Consider the following 22236-nt stretch of genomic DNA (forward strand, 5'->3'; position numbering starts at 1 on the left):
ATCTGCAAAACAGCGGACACAGTGGTGAGAGGATACTCCTTCACAGCCCTTGTTAGCCACAGGAACACGGGAATTTGCATGAAGATCGCTTAGTTCACACCCGAATCCAGTGCCCCTGTCACTCGGCCTGCATCGCCCACTTTATAGAGCTCTCCAGACACTGCGCGCAAGTTACTCGCCCAGGATTCACGCCACCACTCTCCAGGTTTAAGGCTCATCCTACAGGCTGGACAGTGCAGAGAGAACGAAATCGTCTCCTAGTCAGACTGAAAGAGGGAGCACGTTGACATTGCTGTTGACTCTACTTTCGTGTACCTTTTGGGTCCTGAGTTTGCCTTCTGTGCGGAATTTGCACCTGCTCTCATATTGTCGAGGGGGTTTTCCCCTGATGCCCCAGTTAACCCCAACCTTCCAAAGACATGTTGACTTGTCTTACAAACGATAGTAGATGGAAAACTAAAAAAAAATAGGTATTTAAGAAGCCATTATGAAAATACTTTATCAGACACGCACCTCGCCTACAAATGCTAAAGAACCCAGACTGGAGAAAGGCCAGACCACTGGCACGTTATTTTTTTTATACCCATTGTTGTTTTTATTCTTAATAATAATTGGACGTGGTTCTAAACCCCATCATTCATCGCTGGCTTTCATTGCAAAACAGTTGAATTTTTCAAATGTTTTACCACCGAGCTGTCACTGAACGGGTCGAAACGTCAACTCCTCAAAAGAATTCTGGAATGCCAAAGCAAAATATTTAATGGCAGTTAACGCTCACTGTGAAACAATAAGAGCTGAGTGACTGGACCTCATGCAGGAAAGTAAAAAAAACATCCTCAACACTTTCAGTCTTGTTTGTTGTTTTTGTTCGGGAGTTGTTATTAACGGTTTCCAGGAAGTGACCTCAAGCGTTGGACACGCTGCGCAGGAAATGGTTTTCCTTGGTTGAATACACACACCCTGACCAGCCTGTCTGTTGCCTCCTGGCTCAATGGTTATCTGTTCAGAATATCAGCACTGGCTCAATTGAACAGTCTAAATAGGCAGTGAGTTGAATCTGATAAGGGTACATTATGCGCTCTGCTGGAAATATTATTAGGCCTTTAAAATGTTCTTAGGCAATAATTCTTAAGGTCTTCTTTATTATAGTTATTTCACAATTATTTTTTATAAGCATAAAGGTTTACAATACTTTAGGTGCTACTTGAAGAGGAAGAACTTTAGGCTGCTGTTTCTTATGGACCCTTTCAGTGATCAACACTATGGCTACATTGGTCACATTGTGTTTGGAATGCATCTACAGTATCATTATCCACTTTGAAGACTAACTTTACCCTGTTGGAATCACCCTGAAGCCTCATGCAAGTTGTATGTTGACTACAGTACCTGTATTAACCATAACTAGCTCATTGTTTGCAGCAAACTCATTAATGGTCTCAATAATACTAATGTTGTAAAAAAACATTCATGAAAGTGCTGCTCGACATACAAAATTATCAATATGATTTCATAATGACGATAACATACCCCTTAAAAGCTGGCTCGTCAAAGGAAGAGGACCAACAAAGGGAGAAACTTAGCTGCTTATACACGTTTGCAAAATGGGACAGGACTAGGAAAAATAAGTCTACACACACACACATGCTTTACAGAAGGCTGACCTCAGCTCCATTAGTCATGAAAGGTATCATACCCCATAAGGTGTCACAGTGAACGGGTCTAAACAACAGACTGCATGAGGATGTACTGTGCTCTGGGTCTGGATCAGCCCACGGTCATATTCCTGTACTGCCATGATAGACAGAGAACTACAGAATATTCCAAGGAAGGAAAAAAAACATCACTGCCTCCATCAGAATTGTATGTGCTGTGATACCTGCAAAAAACCAAGCTTAAACATTCACTCCGAAAAATTTTCACTTCCAATTGAGCCTTATAGGACAGGGTCAACACTTTAAAACGAAATCCTAAAGTTACCTTTATCTTTCGGTCATTAAGCAAGTTTCAGAACACAAGCAAAAATAAAGGAATTTGCTGGTGATGAAATGTTGTAACTCCTGGGCTGCAGCTCAGCGTACGAATGAAGGTTTTCAGCAGTAAATTTCCTAAAATAAAAGTATCCCTGGTGGCACAAATACTTCAATAGTGTGGCTGCTGTGTGCCGAGACAAGAAGAAAAAAAGCAGATGATATTTTTCTTCTAATTTGGAAAAGTGATTTTTTTTCTGATGGTCTCTTTTCTTCCAGTGGTTTGGGCTACATCTTGGGATCAAGTGTAAAACAAGCTGCAGGCGACTGGCACTGGGCACTGAGGGTAAGCAGAATCATTCATGATCGATTCCTTCTTTCTTTAGGTGTATTTTTTTGTCAAGTTCTATAGCTGTGGACAAGATTCGCACAGACGCTGCACACTACTGGAGTAGTGTAACTCAGATAAATGACTGTGCAGCTGTTTCACTCTGTATGCCATGAGATCACCGCAGCCTAGACCAGGATAAAACTAGACACTCTTTCTTTTGTTTCTATTGTATTTATACCAAGTTCTATAAAAAAGAAGGGTCTCCAAGGCCTCTCACTTAGAGACTGACACAGAAATGCAATTCTCAGCATTTTTTGTTAAGCCTTTAAGTGCAGAAAAACTGCTCACCTGAAAACTGTTCCAGCCTAGGACATTTACCGTGATAAAAAAAAAATAAGCATAGTTTTCTGACAGCACACCAAAACAAACATTATTCCCTTATGTCAAATGAATTGCATGCAGTCAAATCCGGCAGTTCTACAAAGTAAAAATAGGCCTCAATTGTACATTTTGAAAGAGCATTTGGTTTTGAAAGTATCTGATAGCACAGACTGGTGCTCGTTCAAAACAGCTAGCCTCAAAGGCATGCAGCTAGTCCACAATTGCCAAAGAAAATTGTTACATAGAACAGCGATTGTAAATTGAAGGCAACATGCCTCGATGGATTACAAGACCTCTCTGCAGTACCATCTACGCAAACCAGATCCCTGCTTGAGCTCTATCTTAAACAGCAAACGCCACAGCAGTCTTGAAGTAGTCAGACCACATGTAGGGTAAAGTATAACATTTTAACACTGCAATATTTTCTTTCAAGACAAATTTTGGTTTGGATGTTGCAAGCTGAAGCCCTCCACAGTTGTCATCTTGTGCATTTAAAGGCAAGCAGGGAGCTGCATTCATGGTTGCTGGTTTCTGTGGTGCAGCTGTGTGCATCTTGTTTCACTACAAGAAGTGAAAGCTGTAACACATGGGTAATGGCTAAAGTACACAGTAGGTGCCATATTTAAAGCACTCTAATTAAAGCACAAAAAAAATTTAGAATTGGCACAAAATGGTAACTTTAGATGTCCATCGCACAGGAAAGTCATGTTCTAAGACAGTGCCCTTTTCACCCATTTCAAAGAAAGAGTGGTGGCAAAATTTTGAAATGGGCTGCAAGGGTATTCACACACGGTGTGCCACACAAAGAAACGATCCGCTCGGAGGCGCTGATCAAAAACAACAAAAAAAAATGAGGTTGTACCGCCAATATCCTGCTTTGAGGAAAAAACACTTTGTTCGGCTTTCCGTCTGTTTTGCGCGCTCCGAGATGTCGGGCTTCCTTGCTGGAAACCTCGGGAGAGGAGGGGGAGGGAGACTTCGGAAAAGGCAGGGAGTAGATAGGCATCTCAACAGATATCTATCCCTAGCAGACTGGGCAGGAAGGGACCTTGTGGACTCTGGGACTTGACCTTCCACCTTTTAATTGAGGCTGAGAATTTGACTGCTCCTGGGAAGGTCTGTCTGAGAATGTTTCGGAGGGGCTTCTTAAGATCCATCCTTTCTTCAGTCTCACTCATTTAAGACATGCCGGGCAAACCCAATACAGTATTCTACCAAACATAAGAGCGCAAATTAGCAAAGGGCTGGACCACCTCATAACCCTGTGAAGGTGTTGCTTTAATTACAGTAGTGATACTGGTCAGTGTTGCATCATTCTCCAGAAGGAGATTTCTCCAAGGAATTTTAGTTTGAAATCCCACCCCATCTCCACGCCTTAGGATCTCCCCCTCCAATATCCATATCCATCATTGGACTTCCCTGTGAATTCAGTTTTCATAGTGCATCTCTTCTCGAAATGTAATGTAGTGTATATAGCAGAGTCAATAGACTTAGACCTTGATGTTCACTAGCTGGAGTTGGTGTTGAACAATAGAAAGAGAAAAGGTTCAGGTTCAGGTCTGCTTAAGAATTAAAGGTTCTCATTTTAAATGATTTGGGCAGCTTCTGCTCAGATAGAGCTGGAATCGTCAATCTGAAATTAATAGGTAATTTAGAATTAAGAATGATGAGCAGAGGCTAGAACTAAAAAAATAAAATAAGATCACAAAACAACATGTACGATTAAGACTATTTCTCGTAAGATATCTCAAAAGACCTATGACTCCTATGACTTTCCATGCATGATGCACAGTGGCTAAACATACAAGCTACTACTGCCAGCTGAACCCATGTGTGCCAAGATATGCCAATATTAAAAACACTGCTAGGTTGGGTGATACTGATACTGCAATGCCTCCTGAGGCCCTCCTGTAAGCCTGCTAGATTTTAAGAAAGGAATTTCATTTGACAAATGAAACTGGTTTTCCTTTCCCCAGAAGTCCTCATCTCCCTACACTGCAACTTGTTCACCATTAGTTTGAAAACAGGCTTTCTGCATGCTAAAGTCTCCTCGTTTTTGCATTTTAAATCAAAACAAAATGCCAATTTAAATGTTTCTGGCTGATTTGCAGTCATTTGGGCAGTGTTTTCACCATGGTATTAGTAGGTAGGGTTGAAGATGAATGTTCTTTAAGTGCCCAAACTAGGGTTAGGGTTAGGGTTTGAACAGCACTAGACAGTTCGTGATGCCTTTGCTGTGCTTTAGGATGCGTTTGAAATGCAGGAAAGGTGTTGGTTTGTTATTTCCTTGAAAAATAATTTTGGCCCAATTTTGCCGTTTTTGCTGACCGAGCACTTGTCAATCAAAAATGGTCAAAAATGAACAGTTTGAAAACATGCTTTCTGGATGCTAAATTCTCCTCATTTTTGCATTTAAAACCAAATAAGAATGATACGTTTAGTTGATTTTTAGTGGTAATTGTAATCCTTACCTCTAAACAGCACAAAAAATTCTTATTTAATATTCAATTTCAGCAACAAATAAACAAAAAAAGAAATTCTGAAAATTTGAAACCATTTCACATTAGCTGACAAAACTGTTACTTTAAATCTCACCTGGGTATTAACAAGCCCACTGGTGATGTACAGTAAGCACCCACATTTTGTTCCTGTGTTCATGATGAGATAATCTCCCTTAGTCACAGCACGGCTTTTAAAGAAGACAATCCTACAGCAAGGCTTTGCTTAATTACGCCACATAACTAAAAATCAATAGCACATTTATTATGGGCTATAGAGTTATATATATAAAAGGGGAATCACAAGAGAATCTGAACGCAGTAAGCACATCAGTAATAAAATCATTTATAACTTTATGAGCTATTCAACTTACTCCATACCTGTACAACAATACTGTAACCTTTTTATTAAAAACATAGAAATTATAAAAACATGAAGGATGAATTCCTCATGTATAGAGGAGCTAAAATCCATGAATTTGAAAGAGAAAAGCAGACTGAGTTTTGGGGTCCGATGTTGGGCGATACCCAAAGCTATAGTTGGAGTACATGAATCGTGCAGCAAGCCGGTCCAGTGATGAGTGTTGTGCCGAGGCTGACTCACAAACAGGAGCCTTTTCTTTCCCCCGGCAGGTCTCTCCAGTTTTGGGAATGACGGCAGGGGGCCTGATCCTGTTCTTCGTGCCCGAGCCGAAGCGCGGGAGCGCGGATCAGCTCGGGGGTCGCCTGAAGGCTCGGACGCCATGGGTCTGCGACATGAAGGCGCTGGCCAAGAAGTAAGAAGTGGGCCTCTAAGTAAAGATTACTAGTAAACGGGGCAGTTCTTCCTTCCTGCAAAGCCAGGGGCTCGTGTCTCTTGCGTTATGCTGGCATTAAACCCGTCCAAAGTGAAACCACTGCAGGCTTACATCTGGAGGTCCATCTTCCACAGTGTCCCGAGATCTCGGATACATTCTGGTTTTCCTCCCTCAGCCGGAGCTACGTGTTCACGTCCCTGGCATCGGCGGCCGTGTCCTTCGCCACGGGCGCCTTCGGCATGTGGATCCCGCAGTACCTCTTCCGGGCGCAGGTGGTACAGAAGACTGTGCTGCCCTGCAACCAGGAGCCCTGCAGCATCAAGGACAGGTGAGTGCAGAGGGGGGAGCCTGCCTTTCGGTTCCAGCTTCATATATATATTAGCAACATATATTTAAGGGTCTTGCTGTGAAAGTGTTCTGCTGGACAGCTGGCAACTGTTCACAGAATTAGGAAAGAGGCTCTTGTGAATTATAAGGAACGTCTGGAGCATCTAGTGTTGAGAATTAAGATTCAACATTGGGAATCTGAGGGACGCAAGCGTATTAATGTAAGAGAGACCCATATCATCCACAGCAATGCGGAGGAAAAATGTTGATTAGGCCAACAGACAGTTGAAAGGTATTCTCAGATAGAGCTCTGCTGGCCAGCTGCCCTTGAGCAGCCCCAGGAGCGCGTCACTGAAACCGAGAGATTCTTGAGCTTCACGCTCTACCATCTGTTCATCAGCCTGATCTTTGGGGCCATCACCTGTGTGACGGGGTTCCTGGGAGTGCTGATTGGGGCGGCTGCCACCCGCCTGTGTCGCCAGAAGACGGAGAGGGCGGACCCCCTGGTGTGCGCCGTCAGCATGCTGGGCTCAGCCATCTTCATCTGCCTCATCTTCGTCGCGGCCAAGAAGAGCATTGTGGGAGCTTACGTAAGTACTGCCTGCAGGCTTGGACTTGAGAATTATTCACATCAAGGCATTTATATATATCTAGATGTACGGCAAGGAGCTAAAAATTCTTTAGTTTCTGACATTTAATGAAATATTAAAAAGTTGCCCGAAATAGCGGTTGAAGAAATGCTATCTGGTATTTTTATGAATGCATCCAAGTCACAACAACTTACAGAATGGCTAGTCATGCAGTGCTAGTGCTTGTTTTTACACAGTGCTTTAAATAATGTATAAATCTTGTTTTATTTGGTCTCACAGCTTTTAAAGCACCTGGCAAACCATCTAGCTTTTAATCCATCACTAAGGTGGAAAAGGCCAAGAATTGTATTTATTTTGCTTTTTGATTACTAAGGAAATGAGGAAGGGTGCAGCCCAGAAAAAGACCATTAGAAATCATATTTAGGGGCCAGGTCACTGCCTGGTAATAGTCAGCTTGGCAGTAGCTTCAGGGTTTTCTTCAGAAAAGCACTGTCGCAACGTGATTTATACACAGCTTCCCATTGTTTGTGGAAAAGAAACAACCTGCTGTGTAAACTGACCTTCACTTTTTCCACAACCAGAGTTCCCAGCAAAAAAGTCTTTGATTTTGAAGGAAAATAAAATAATTTCTTCCTAAAGAATAATGTTGCGTTTCGTACTGTACAATATACAAATATCATATCTGCATAGAAGAATGTTATATACTGCAATATATATGTGTGATAGCCTCCAAATTTATTAATGCCTTCGAAGCAGATTGCTTTGGTGAGATGTACTCGGTTTCAGCAAAACTGAAGGTTGATTTAGCGTGAAAAACCAGATGTACATCAAAAACTAATGACTTACGTAGCTTTTAATATTAATGTATGCTGTAAAGAGAAAACCTGTCAGAAACAGTTACATCAATTCATCTATCATCGGCTGCTTGTGCTGTGTTATTCTGGTGAGGGTCATAGCAACAGCAAACCTCTGTCTTAATACACTGGATGGGAATCCAGTCCATTGCTTAACCCCAGACAGCATTTCTCTGGGAGAAAGATAGAAACCGACACGCTTGACAAAAAAACATGTGAATCTAGGAAGAACGTGCAAACTCCCCATCTAAGGTACCCAGAATCCTGAATTATACTGAGCCATCGCCGATCGCCACACCAAAATAGTTACAAATATTTCTAAATCCAGAATATTCAAATGTTTTTTCAACTTCGGCAGCAGTTTTCTCTGCTAATCTTACTTCTAGTGAGAGTGTCCAAAAACTAAATTAATGTTTCATCCAATCTTACCATGTACTCTCATTTAATTTGGGAGTCAATTACTTGCCATTTGACAAATTCCTGGTGTTTTACATTGCTGTGGAGATCTGCCACAGACCCCAAATATTTGAGGTCAGCCTCAGACGACAGTCATGGACACTTTGAATTCTGCTGATACCAGAGGTTTCTGAAGATTCACAGTTGTTGCCCCTGGGTGAGGGTTATTCTCCTATGTCACTTTTCTGACTGCACATCTGGCTAAAAATGTCTTACAGTACATCCTCTTCCTAGTGGTACAGCAGCACTCCAGTTATCCTTGAACGTTATGATTATGAAACATGCAGCTGAAGCTGGGAAGTTTTAGAGCAGTCAGTACTGTTGTTGAAGGTTAATCACTTTTTACATTAGTTCTCCAGCCAATTCTCTGTGATGTTGGGGTACTGATTGCTCTCCTTCCATTTCAGCTTCCTAATATAATACTCTGTAAAAATCAAGATGGTATTCTGAGGCTCCTTCAACCTCCTGTGGGTTAGTGAAACCAGTAACTGAAGAACATATAAAAAATAGAAATAAGCTGTATAGTTGTATAGATATAGTTACATCATTTTCATACATTTTTATCACATTTTAATTCTCTAATTTTCTTTATTCACCAGCTTTTGGTTATAGATCATCAAGGGTTTGAAACATTTCAAAGGCTGATAATTTTCTTGATACTAATAATTGTATTTATTATTTTTGTGCTGTTGGATATTCTGCATTTGGTAGACCATAACAAGAACTAAACTTCCGTTTAATTCATGGATCATTTGTGGCTTTCTCCCTTTATGACTATTACAAGACATTGTTAATAATAATACGATTCATCTATCCATTTTCTCACTGCTTCATCCAAGTCTCTCTCAGCAAGCACTGGGCACCAGACAGGGTGCACCCTAGATGGGACTCCAGGCTGTTACAGGGCACACAGACACAAACACTGTCCGCACCAGCGAGACTTTCTTTAACGGACACACATTCACTCCCCCTCCCTTTCCAGACATGAACAGGGCACCTTCATCCTCGCTTCCTTTCCCACTGCTGATTATGCCAAACTGGTGTCTTTTTGAGAATGTTTGCTTTGATCTTAACCAGTCTACTCTTTCTTCTTGCAATTCTTGAGACCTTTATTTTTGCTACATACACAGGAAGCATAAAAATACTGGAAAAATATTTATGGAAAAAATAGGTGGTGCCGCAAGATGACCTCAATGAAATATTTCCTTTTCCTGTTTTTTTTAAGGTCAATATATTTTTACTCACCTGTGCCAAATAGTCAATATAAATTTAAAACACAGACTTAATTTAAGGCAGACTTTTAGAATTGTCTGCCTCTCCTCATTACTGTATACAATTACCAGTTATATTTATAGCTTCCTTAAATACACAAATGTAACATTCTGAAGGCTCAGAGGCTCCTCTGAGGATATTTGTTTTAATGTGTATATCCTGTTTTCTAGCCTATTGTTGTGTATTTAAAACTGGGAATGGAAACCTGAAGCCCTAGTGGACTCTAGTAGCTGTTCATTTAGAAGAAAGAAATCTGAGTAAGAATCAAAGGGATTGGGATGTCAGGACTAGTTTGATGTAATGTTGTACCACTGAACACTGCAGGAAACTGGCAGCTGAGTGTGGAGGCAGGTCTGTTACCCCACCTGACCTCCTGATAGGTGCAAAGTTTATCAATGACATGTCAATCATGCTGAGCTAATGGTTTCCAAGCTCCTTGAGGGCTGCAAGAGTGAGGCACACCACACTCAGGCCCAGTCCATCAAGATCAACACTCCCCTCCATTTTGCCGAAACCAGAAACTTAAAAACCTTAAAACAAAAAGGTCACTGCAAATATCTAGGATTCCACTGAAACCCTAGATGGTTTAAAAGAATTGCAAGAATGCTGCTGACATCTGTTGTGTATAGGCAGCTGCCCCACACTTGTTTTGCTTTGTTTTTGACACACATTAATGACCAGGCATTCCTGGGTCCTGCATTTTGTGAGCAAGCGCCTTTTAATGCAGAGCTTTCCGGTCCCTGAAATGCCTTGAGATCAAGGAATACCTGCTATTTAAATCAATTTCTTTAAATTTTCTCAACATTTTCTTCGGCATTCACCCTCATTGGCTGCTACACTTTCCATCAGACGGCCGTCACAGAATGTTTTTACACATCACAGACAAGAGAAAAATGAAAATGCATTGATGGCAAAGAGTGAAAATAAACTACCACTTGCACAAAATTTCCTTAAATATCTCCTTGTCTTTCATTGGATCTTTCTTTAGATGAGCTCCAAATCTATTTATGTAGCACTCTAGATGACACTGTTCATTATTCCTTTTCTGAATACTTACTGAGGTGTGACTTTTTTGTACCCAATTATTCAGGTGGCTCGAGTGTGAAATTTGGGTACGAGCTGCGTATTGGGAACAACTGAGTGCGCTACACGTGAACCATCTTACTGTTAATGGGATGCTAAATTATTTTCTGTTCTCGTTTTCCTCCTCCTCAACAGATCTGCATATTTATTGGAGAAACACTACTGTTTTTAAATTGGGCCATTACAGCAGACATTTTAATGGTAAGTCAAAAAACCATACACTTCTCCAGTGACTGGAATCTTTTATGCAATATTACACAAACGGATGGTATTATTTTCAGGCCTTAAGAGCGTAAGAGGAGCCAGGGATTGCATACATGTTATGATTTAAACTATAATTATTCTTGAGACTAAATTAAACTGAAACACCGCAACTGGAACCATTGCAGTTTCAATACAAAACAGTTTGGGATTTTGATTATTGAAATATATGAGCTTCAGACCTTGTACACAGACACCCTCCTGAAGCGATCCAAGCAAAATCATATGGCATATGCTCTTGTTCGGTTCAGTAAGTGAGCCAGGCCATCGTAACACACCGTAGATATTCAGTCATTCTTTCACACTCCAGACAGGTACTCTTCACTAGCAAACAGCCAGCCGTGTCTTTCGTGATCACAACGTCAGCCTGGGTTTTAACGGCACGGGCCTCCTCTCTCCGTCTCCGCAGTACGTGGTGATCCCTACACGCCGAGCCACGGCCGTCGCCCTGCAGAGCTTCACGTCCCACATCCTGGGCGACGCTGGCAGCCCCTACCTGATTGGCCTGGTGAGCCCCCGCCCTGCCCACTCCCACAGCGACCACACTCGCCGTCATCAAACAGGACTGGCAGGGCTGATCAGTTTAACCCTACAGGGGATCACACCCCTGCAGGCTGTACAGGAAGATTTTAAATGGGCTGCCGACTAAGACCTGAGGGACAATTCAACTGAGCAATTCAGAGCTTTGCTTGGGAACGAAACATCGTTTGTGGTGGCACCTGTACAAGTGGGTTAATCTCCAGATGGGTCAGCAATGACTTATGAATACGAGATCAATAACAGCTGAAAGGAAGCCATTCAGCCTATCTTGCTAATTGTACTGCAAGAAGCTCAGCGCTATAGAGAGGACAGGAGAAGTGCCCTGGAAGTGTTATAGAACACTAAGTTTCTATCAGCATTGAAGAGATTAACAGCTAGGATGGGCAAGAACAGTTTTACCAAGGTTCTCTAAACCTTAGGTGTTAAAAAAGGGGGATTTCTCTCTTTAAAACATGATCTGGTTTGTCCAATTAATATAGTAAAACATTAACCTGCAATTCTTTACAATTGTTTCTGTTCCCAGGAGTGTCCCCACATGATGTCATGCATTCCAAATAAAGGTCAACATTCCATGAACTGCAGTATTAACATCAGGCTTATTTACAAAAATCACCCTTGAATACATAAATCATTTAACACTGCACCTCACAGTGATGCGGTCTAGAATCCTTCTTGCATTGGCTAAATTAACTGATGAGTCACATCCCACAAATCGAAAAGAGTAACATATACTTTTCCTAAACACAATTGAAGAGGTTGTGAAAGTCTGCCCACTGCAAGGGCCTGGTGTTTTTTGCATTTCCACTGGAACGAATCTGAAAGAATGCTTTTATTCAGAGTGAACTATCCAGCAAAATATCTGAATTAAAGTGTGCCTCAAGCAACCTATTTTTCAGACCATTTGCTTTTTTAAATGATGTAATGAATTTTTAAACTTAAAATCTGGGAATTTGGCATTCTTGGATTAACCATTTGGCCTCAGAAAAAATAAATTGTCCTGCGTGTAATTTTAAAATTTCAAGTCACAGTGCAAATTAAAATTAGGATTGCTGTCTCAAACAGCCTATTTGTTAAAAAAAGAGCCAAGCAAGAATTTCTGCCTTTTTTCTGATCAAATGCTGTTCAGAAAATTACCACTATTTGGTAAGAAGAGAGGGAATCATTATGGCTAATGCAAGGCCTGTCATTCCCATAGAAAACCACTGACAGGCCCTGTGGTAGACAGTGATACAGCTTCAACAGAATCTGGGCATCCCTGAGGCTCCAAAGAAAAGGGGATTTCTTCCACATGAAACAGTGCACAGTACTATAATAAATAAAAACTGAATTTTATCGATTTTTTTATTGACTGTTAGAAACAGAATTGCCTCAAAAATTATTCTGTTTTCCACTGATCTTCAAAAGGTAGTTCTGTCATTTTCACCCACAACTCCAAGACAGAACATTTTTACTTGCCCCAAAATTGTTGGGCTTATGGCTCTCAATCTAATGACAACTTGTGCATTCTAAAAAGCAAATGTTCTCTTGATAATCCACAGAAATTCTTAAAAGATGTGGAAAAAAAGCTTTGACTTAAATGCTGTCACACTCCAAGTAAAAAAAAAAAGTTTTAAAACTGATGTAATAAATTTCTACAGCAAAAACAGCAGACTAAGACTTTCAGCAACAATGGAGGAGTCAACAAGCCCAAATGATTATGAATAGCTGTCAAATAAAAGCTGAAAAACATCTTAACTATATTACTCAATAATGAAAGGTAGAGTTGCGTGGCTGTTATATTATTTGAACTTGGACAGTTTGCAATATTTAAACTAAAGGCCATGGATGAGGCACGGGTTATACCTCAGCAGTTCTTAATTCTCAAGGTACTTGTCCGGGCAACAGCCTAATTCAAAATCATTACTCTTCAACCTAAGACAGAGGAGGGGGAATAAAAAAGACCTCATGCCTCCAACCACATGAGTAGTCATCAGTACAAAATCAATTATTTAAAGCCCTCAGCGGCTGAGAATATTTCAACATTAAAGATCGAAATAATTAATCAGTCAGTTCCCATCAGAGCTGAGTTCTGTCCCTTATTAAAGCAGCAGTTTCTAGCATCAGTCTTTTCCCATTCCGTTGGTTTATTTGTATCTGTTGGTTTTGTACAGAATTGCGATTAGTTAATAATGCCACAAACTATATTCATAATTTCTTTAGAGGAGGCTTTTATCCAAGGTGACAGGTTTCAAGAGCTTTGGCCTATCCCCAGTGAGAATTAAGTGCATGAGCAATTTGAAATACAGATTTGGCTGTAACCTGCTTGGCTGATGGAGCCATAGTTTGGACAGAAACACCAGAAACACAAGGTCATTGGAACTGGGTGGCCTGAGCCAAGTAACTGCTGTAAGGACAATGACAGGGTGGAGGGTGGTATGAACACTGAGCACCACACAACAATCACAATTTGTTCACTTGCCATAGGTCATGGTTTCTATGTTATTACTTGCAGTAAATAGTATCAGATATCTTGATTGCAACATCACCTTTTCTGAAGGGGCAAAAAGAAAGGATTGTCAAGGTTTTGATGTTCTTGCTTGTGTGTGTACCTGTGCTGGCAGATCTCTGAAGCTCTCCAGAAGAGCTATGCCCACTCCAACCTCTGGAAGTTCCTCAGCCTTGGCTACGCCCTCATGCTGTGCCCTTTCGTCATCGTGCTTGGGGGGATGTTTTTCCTGGCCACTGCCCTCTTCTTCCTGGATGATCGGGAGAAGGCAGAAAAGCAGTAAGTCTTCTCCTAGCTTCAGGCAAAGTCTTTCAGTGACAAATCTTATACATCACACACCCAAACAAAGCCATTACAGAATGTGTTCTATTCTTTACATAAGGGTACAGTATATCGGCGCATACAGTAAGGATTCCTAAGTGCATTAGTGCATGCTTGAGTATTTCACAAGGTTTTTTGGTTTGACACTTAAAACATTGAACTTTGCCGATTCCCTCACCTCCTAGCTTTAAGAGTATGCAGTTCTTTATGTACATTTCACAATTAAGAATGACATTTACGGAATACCAGCCACTAAGAACCTAAAATGAGGCTGCCTTTGTGCATGTGGTGTAATTTCACATAAACTGCAGTTTGTGGTAGTAAAAAGGGCTCATAAAAAGGTGGCAGGAGAGCAGACTTTAAAACTTTCAGCAGCATTTAAAAGTGTTTCATAGGTACAGTGTTGTACAGGACAGGGATCCTTTGTAAAAGCTTTGGAACATTAACTGAGTCAGCACCATGCTAAAGAACCTGATAATTACCCAGTAGGGGAAATTGCATTGCTTTATCCTCAATAATGAAAACATTTAAGAAAAACTTGCATACACATGATGTTCACTGGAACCTTGTTACTGAGCCATTGACCACATATCAACGTTTTGGCAATGGAGGATGTGTAACAGACATTCATTCAGCATCAGAATAACCTTGGGAACAGTCCCAAAGAGTCGGCTCTCAAACTTCACTGTGGGACATGTACTGTAGCAGCTTTAACATTTGCTATTCTAAGGTGATGGACAGTATCTCAGTGCTTATGTTGCCTTTCTAAAGACGAACCCTATTTATTAATAGATTCTTTTTTTACTCTAACCAAACAAATATCAGGTCTTGGTGCACTGTTATTCCCTTAAAGGGTAAAGAAAAACATTCTCCTTCCAATGCCTAGCATTCACATACTTTTCTGGACCTAGCTTCCTTTATGCCTCCGAAAAATGATTTCCTTCCTTCCAGATAGATGAAGAAGACATTTTTAGAAAAGTGGCACATACGTGCACCGACGTGCATGTCTCTTTGCTGTACAGCATGCACAAGAGCTATTATTAGCCTGCTCTCCCTACAACAAAACAATAGTTTCTAAAGAAGAATGCAAAGCTTATTCTATGTTGCATCTTCGCTGTTCTGTGGAGGGAAATGTAGATTTTTTGTTGGAGTTGGAGAGTAAGGAGAGTTGTAGTTTTGAAGTAATGGGAGTATGCAAACCTCACATTTAAATGACAAAATGAAATTATTTTGTAGAATTTAGTTTTCTCGATCCCCATATACCAACAACAGGAAAGAATGAAAAGAAAAATGCTAAAAATGTGCTGGCTTCTATAAACCAATAAAAAATATCTGTTCTCAACAGAGCCCCCTTCTTCATATAAGACACTTAATATAGCTTATAGCATATAGCTTAATATGTGCAGGTCTCATCATAATCACTAGCTTTATTAAAGTTTAATATCACTGACTTTGAACTAAATTCTAACATTAAAAAAAATTTGTAGAGTAGAAATTTAAATGAAAAATATATTGATATTTCAAGCAAGGAAGTCTTAGTAGACTATAAAAAACAAATACCATGTTTTTGTGCAACATTTAGAACAGTCATTGTAAAGCATGATAATAGCTTGTAAGACAGCCAGGCTGAGTATACACTGATAAACTTCCCCTTTTGCGGTTTGAACTGCCCCACAAATTCATCTCTGCTGTTGATACCCTTGTCATATTGGACATAATCTCATCACACTACATCCTATATTGACTTCTGCTAAATTGAAGTTAAATTTGGAGGTCTGGAAACTGAATTCCATTCCAGGAAAATTGTATTTCCTGTTTCAGTGTCAGAGGGGAAAGATAGTTAAAATGTTCAGGGACAGATTGCAACACACATGTAAAAAAACAGTAAAGTTTTGTCAACTATAAATGTAAATTTCTACATATAATTCCAATAAACTGAATACTGTCATAGAAGTATGTTATTAGATTCGGTCACATACATTCTGCAAGATCTGCGAGAGAATTAAAAGACAGCCCACAACACACTAAAGATGCCATAAATGGGATTTTAAAGGAGATTATACTTGCTTTTTCTGCTGACGAGCTGGTGACCCCTTATTCCACTGATAGTGACCCCAATATCCAATGCATTTCACTTTAGCTAAGTGAATTCTACTCCATTCCAAACCACTTCCATAATACTTCAATGTCTTGCACTATTAATAAACTATAAGCTGCTCATCGGAAAGCTGGTTTCTATTTTCAGTTTGATGTATGTATTTTTTTCGAGAAAGGACAATTATAGCTCAGCCTTGTCAAGTGGCTAACCTCCCCCCGTCTCTGATGCAGCAGTTCCCTGTCTGACACACAGCTAATGTGATATTTAAAGAAGGCTCTGCCTTGGGCTGCACACTGCAAGCCTGAACTGTGTATGACTTTGCCTGAGAGCTCAGAGGCTGCCAGAACAGATTGGCACTCTGCAACAGCCTCTGTAGCAGTAATGAGGAGAAGGACTCGGTGACCTATGGAAGAACATAAGAATGGGTGTGCACAGAAAGAAGCTATTTAAATTCACCTACATACATTGACCACTAGTAGCTAATTGATCCAAGGATCTCCTCCAGCCCACAGCTTCAACACAGCCAGGTGGATTGTTCTCTACACTTTCAACAAGTTCTATAAAGACATGTCTACTATTCTCATTTTAATAAGAGCTCAATGGCTGACCGAACACTATGACTGTTCCCCTACTATGCCCAGACTGTAGGGGTATTACAAATCACCACCCATTACCCATAGCTGTGAAATGGAAAAAGAATAGAAGAACTGAGTTACTAACAGAGTGAATGGAGACAGTGTGACGGCACATTCATAAAACACTTTGAAAACTTCATTAAACTTTGTCTTGTAATAATGAGAAGAGTGTGATGAATTTGTGAAATGTCACATACGATAATTTATTTCAAGTATTCACTTTTTTTAGTGCCCGCCGGAAGTTTAAATGTTTCTTATGGATTAAGTATGGGACACGCAAAATAAAAAGGGTCTATAAAAACTTTTTGCAATTGAAACTGTATCCTCTCTTCCTCTCAGTCTCACTACTCTTCTGCTCTCCCTGCAGGCTGAACCAGCTGAGCACTTCACCATCTTCTGTGAAGGTATGAACAGGTAAATGTTATTTATTTGTAATGAGAAGCAACGCTAATTTAATGCAGGTCCCAGAAATCTTTCATGGAGATTAATGATGAGTAGCCATGGTGGTTACCACTGCTGCTTCACAGTTGCAGGGTTCAGGGTACAGTTTTGGGCATCTGTGTGGAGTTTTCTGCATATTCAGGTTTCTTCCCCCAAAAAAAACACTCCAGCTAGGCTTGATCGTCTACTGTGAATTGTCTCTTTCACCATCGCCCCGAGACAGAAAACATCCCATCTATGGAGAAAACAGTCATGTGCTCTCAGTCCCGCCTGACGTTCAGTGTTTGTGGACAGTGCTCTTCAGGATAAACAACTTTCTCATAATGGACAGAAGAGGGTACAGATTGATGAAGGTGAAAAGGGGCATTTTAATTATGAGTATGGCTCTAAAAGGCTGTTTCAGGTCCTTCTAAGTGGCTAATGTGTTGGAGTGTAGGTTGAGCTCTATGATTGCAGATTCAAGTCCAAGTCATGGCATTAAGCATTGACTGACTGACTAAAACTCCCCAAGTGGCAGCACACAGATTGAGATTTCAGTAATATACTGTAGACGTAATTTGACTGGTAGTGGAACGTTCCCTCTAGTCTACAATGCAGATGGCAAGAGCTGAGTGCCGCAGACTGCATCGTCTATTTAACAAGCAGACTTCCACGCTATGTTACACATCACACTACCCCCAGAAAGTAAGATTCACAATCCAAAATATGCTGAATATCAAAATAACGTGATTGATCTTTGCTTTTAAAAACTGCATTCAACGTCAAAAGTAATGTCAAAGGGGCAATTCAGTAGCTGTGGCAAGAAGCAGTACTCGTGCAAGAAAAACATTCAAATAGCTGTAAACTTTAGTGTGGAGCTTCTGCCTGCTGTTCCTCCCCAGAACCAGTCTTTTAAAACAAGAAGAGTCTTTGAAGGTCCGAGTACACCGAACCTTCACTGTTCTATGTTCATGCCGCATGGTTGCTGCGATGATTGGTTTTGCTGTACTTCTGGAGCAATGCAATGACCTAGCTCCCCCTCTCTGTCCTTTCCTTATCAGAGACAGCCACTCGCTGAGTGGAGCCTCCAAACCTAATTACTGGAGCCCTGCCTCAGCCTGAAAAAAAAAAATTCACGGGAAACCCTCCACACAGGCCAGCATGCAACAGCAGGACAATGGGGTTTCAAGCAACAAACTAAAAATAACAAGATTAGGTCGAGACTGACTGATTGGAAATACAGAAAAAAATGTTTTTTTTTGTTTTTTTCTTCAAGGTAATTGCACTAAGACCCCAGTCATAGATACGAGTCTTAACCCTTTGGCAGTCTCTGTGATATTACCGTTTCCCATTTCTGTTTAAATTCGTAGGCTGCCAGGCCAAGTGTTTGCGTTGATAAGATAGCAGCTTTGCTGGTTCAAAGTAGAAACAGGAAGCATCTTTGATCAGTACAGGGTAGAACAAATGTGAAGCGGGCTATTCTGTTGTGATAAGATGAAAGAAAGGGCAAATTTAGCACCCAAATGTGCTGCTATGTGCCCGACAATACAACACATTGTACATTGCAAATTATTAAACCACAGCTTATTGATAGAGCACTTTATACTAACTGAAATTTTTCTGCCTGGCATTTTCTTTGCTTGTTCTGTAAATATGCGTTAGGAGAAGTGTTCATTTTTGTTTAATTACCATTTAACTGCTTATTCCAGCAGAGAAAACCTCTGAAAAGACTCCCCAAAACTAATTGTCAGGGAGCACAGAGAAGATATAAATTGGCACCACAGCATGCCAACTGTTTACCCAGGAAACAATCTCAAATTATCCCACACCATCTACAGTAAGGCTTTGGGAGAAACACAAAGAAAATGTCTGACACCCCCATCTGTTTCCTGAGATGTGCATTACTTTAAAGGGTTATTAGCACATCCTTTCAAGAAGTGGATTGGCCAGATGTTCCCTGCAATGATCAATACTTGATGGCGCAACAGTAAAACACTTCCCCACATCATTTCCTGCTATTTCACATTTTTGAAGAGGCCATATTCACTGGACAATTTCCAGAATTTCCAGAAGAGATAATGAAAGCAGAAAAAGAAAACAGTCTAGCTACCTTTTATTATAAAGTAAGGAATTTAGAAACTGTAAAGATGAGAATTGCTAAATCGATACTAAACGAGCTTCAAGTAGCAAAACAATCCCAATGCAAGCAGTGCTGTATCTACGTTAAACACATTTGGTGGTCCTCCTTGTTGGTAACGGACGCAAAAGAGAAAAGTGATTTAAATGAAAACAATGGGTGAAGTACTCTTTAGAATCACTACGATCAATATATTCCAGCCTCTAATCAGAAGGAGCCAAGACTGGAAGTCAAGCTTTCTAATAAGGCTGCAAAGGAAAGTGAGACATTACTGAAAGCAGTTTTATACCCCTCTTGCTTAAAAACAGATAACAGAATGTCCTAGTGATAAAGTGATAAAGTAGGTGGGGAATATAACTGAATTGGTGTGGGTGCTATTTGATGAAATTCGGTACTGGGGACAAAAATTAAGTCAGGCATAGTGCATGTGCCAAAAGGCAGCAGATGGCTGTATTAAAGAGGGAGAGAAGTTAGAATCATAGTGTTTTTAATCACTTAATGTATCACAAGCCATTAATCTTCGGCAGCAAGACTTAGATCAGGCCCAGATGAGAGAGGATCAGATTTACTTCCACGCCGTGTGCTGTGTGCCAGTCCTAAACAGTATTTTACTAGACTCTCCTTGATTATTAAGGAATGCTGGAGCAGTTAAGTGATTGGATGACACAGCAAAATAAGCTATTAAATAATCCTAAAATTAGGTACTTGGGACCTAAACGACTCAGTTCTTTTACCAATACATCATTCCTGGAGCTGACTATAGTACACAAACTACTGGAAAAAAAATCTTGAGTAATATAATCTACAAATATTTACCTAAAATAAAGTCTTAAAGCTCGGTGTGAACATGTACTGTATACACGCTTCCTTCAGAGGGCTCCTTTCATGAATAACACACATAGTGCCTGATTAAACAAGGTCTGTCATATTTTGTCCCTCCAACAACTACAAAAAAAATCCATTGACCTGCCTTCTGTAAGACGTTTTTCTACCTTTCAAAGTATCTATTGCTAGAATTGAAACAGAAGAAAACAAAGCCCCCTCTTTATTAAGTGAAAGGAATCATTGGGAACTGGAAAAAATATCCAGGAATCAGATTACTTGGGGAATAAACAAAATAGTTAGGGACTCCATTTCGTTGCCTAGAAACTGTGAAAGTGACCACTTTATTTTTTTTTAAAAAGGACCAAAAACACCAGACAAGCCCGTGGTAGGGAGTGGACAAGGGTCCATCTTGCCCAGGACAGAAGGCCAGAGGGGACTGACACGGTCTCCCTGTCTTATTGGACCAGCTACAGATCTTAAGGCCTTTGCCAAATCCACAGACCCATTCAGTTCTGTTCTTGAGCTTGCCTGACTTCCAGCCAGCTGCTTTAAACCATGACAGGAGCCCTCTCAGGCATCCAGCAACAGACTTGCAGTGGGGTCTATCTATCTCCCCGAAAACTGCACCAGTGTAGGTTGCGATAAGGGTGGGGTACTTTACCGATAACGGAGGGGCTTGAGCTTCAGTTTCTGAGCAATTTTTTTGCAATTTAATTCAGGACAGCTCTCAAGTTTTAGTCACACCCCAGAAATTCAGCTCCTTATCAGTCCTGGTTCAAGACTCTTATTTCCAAAAATGTGGCTTTAGCAGCTTAAGCACAATACAATAGCTTCCTTGCACTGGCTTCATGTGGATTACTGAATACAATTAAACGTGCTGCTGCTCACCTTGAATGGGTTGGAATGGTTTAGCATTTGATGGCATCAGTGAGCTGTACACCTACACTTTTACATTCTCTGGACTCTGGTCTTCTTTCACACATACCAAAACAAAGCTCTGAAGCCTGGAAGACGTAGAAAGAGACTGTACTTCTCATTCTGCCGTCTCCAGGCTGTGGAAGGATCTCCCAACCCAATTCAGAGTTTACAAGTCAGTCAGCACTGTTAAACCCCAGCTTAGAATTCACTTTTATACTCTAGCATTTAGTTAGTTAAATGTATTAATTGACATGTATCCATTTGATTTATTGTGCCTTAAAATTATGCATCATGAGAAGCATCATTTTCCAATGGATCTTCCTCATCCTGTTGTATTTAATGAGTTAGTGACAGATACATTTCTTCCCACTTAAATGAATCAATTAACCATAACCACCTTTTCAAAGTCAGCTTTCATTAAAAACAAATTCTGCTCAATCGAGCATACAGAGTATTTATGCACACCGGTTTGCGTGACATAACACAAACTATTTACTTTTTGTACTGGAATAACACAGCTATTTACTTTATTAAAATCCCACAATCCAGATGTATTATTAATTATTCCCTATGCCACTGCTGCCTCTCTTGCTACAGTGTTCTGTGAGCTGTGCCACAAAATGAAATAATCGAGGCCAAATCATTTTTATTACTGTTTGCTTGGAGTAAACTGTTCTAAGGGTGACCAACCAGACAACAGCAATAAAATTGGGGTTGCATCTTCACACATTAGTACTCGAATCAGGATGACATGTTTTTAAACAAAAGCAGAGAGTGCAAGAACAATAAAAACATGTTACAAACGAGGGGGACATTCAGCACACCTGGCCTGTTTAGTAGTTATTATCCAGCTGCTTCTTAAACAAAGCCAGGGCGTCAACCCTGCAGTTTGTTCCACGCTCCCACCAACCTGTGTGTAGAGAAAAGCCTCCAGTTCGGAGTTTTTAATGCACTTTCACTTCTGGCTCACGTTTCACTGCTGGTTCTGAAGGAGTCCTCTGCATTGATCCTGGCAATGCCAGATTCCGAGATGAATGCAT

General features: G+C 40.5%; 1 protein-coding gene across 3 annotated transcripts in view; it reads left to right on the plus strand.

Moving 5' to 3' along the window:
- The window catches only part of spns2 (SPNS lysolipid transporter 2, sphingosine-1-phosphate), an 89672-nt gene that overhangs the window by 61745 nt on the left and 5691 nt on the right, over positions 1–22236 (plus strand). For 2 of the 3 annotated variants that reach the window (XM_088616303.1, XM_088616306.1), the window contains 8 exons: positions 2247–2313; positions 5811–5953; positions 6150–6302; positions 6702–6891; positions 10692–10757; positions 11227–11325; positions 13958–14121; positions 17264–17300. In XM_088616303.1, coding sequence (XP_088472429.1) covers positions 2247–2313; positions 5811–5953; positions 6150–6302; positions 6702–6891; positions 10692–10757; positions 11227–11325; positions 13958–14121; positions 17264–17300 — 919 coding nt within the window. Of the gene's footprint in view, positions 1–2246; positions 2314–5810; positions 5954–6149; positions 6303–6701; positions 6892–10691; positions 10758–11226; positions 11326–13957; positions 14122–17263; positions 17311–22236 lie in introns of all 3 variants that reach the window. The other variant, XM_088616305.1, reaches the window with a different exon arrangement.

This window comes from Lepisosteus platostomus, chromosome 22 (assembly GCF_059453375.1).
Source record: "Lepisosteus platostomus isolate fLepPlt1 chromosome 22, fLepPlt1.hap1, whole genome shotgun sequence".
NCBI classification, from domain to species: Eukaryota; Metazoa; Chordata; class Actinopteri; order Semionotiformes; family Lepisosteidae; genus Lepisosteus; species Lepisosteus platostomus.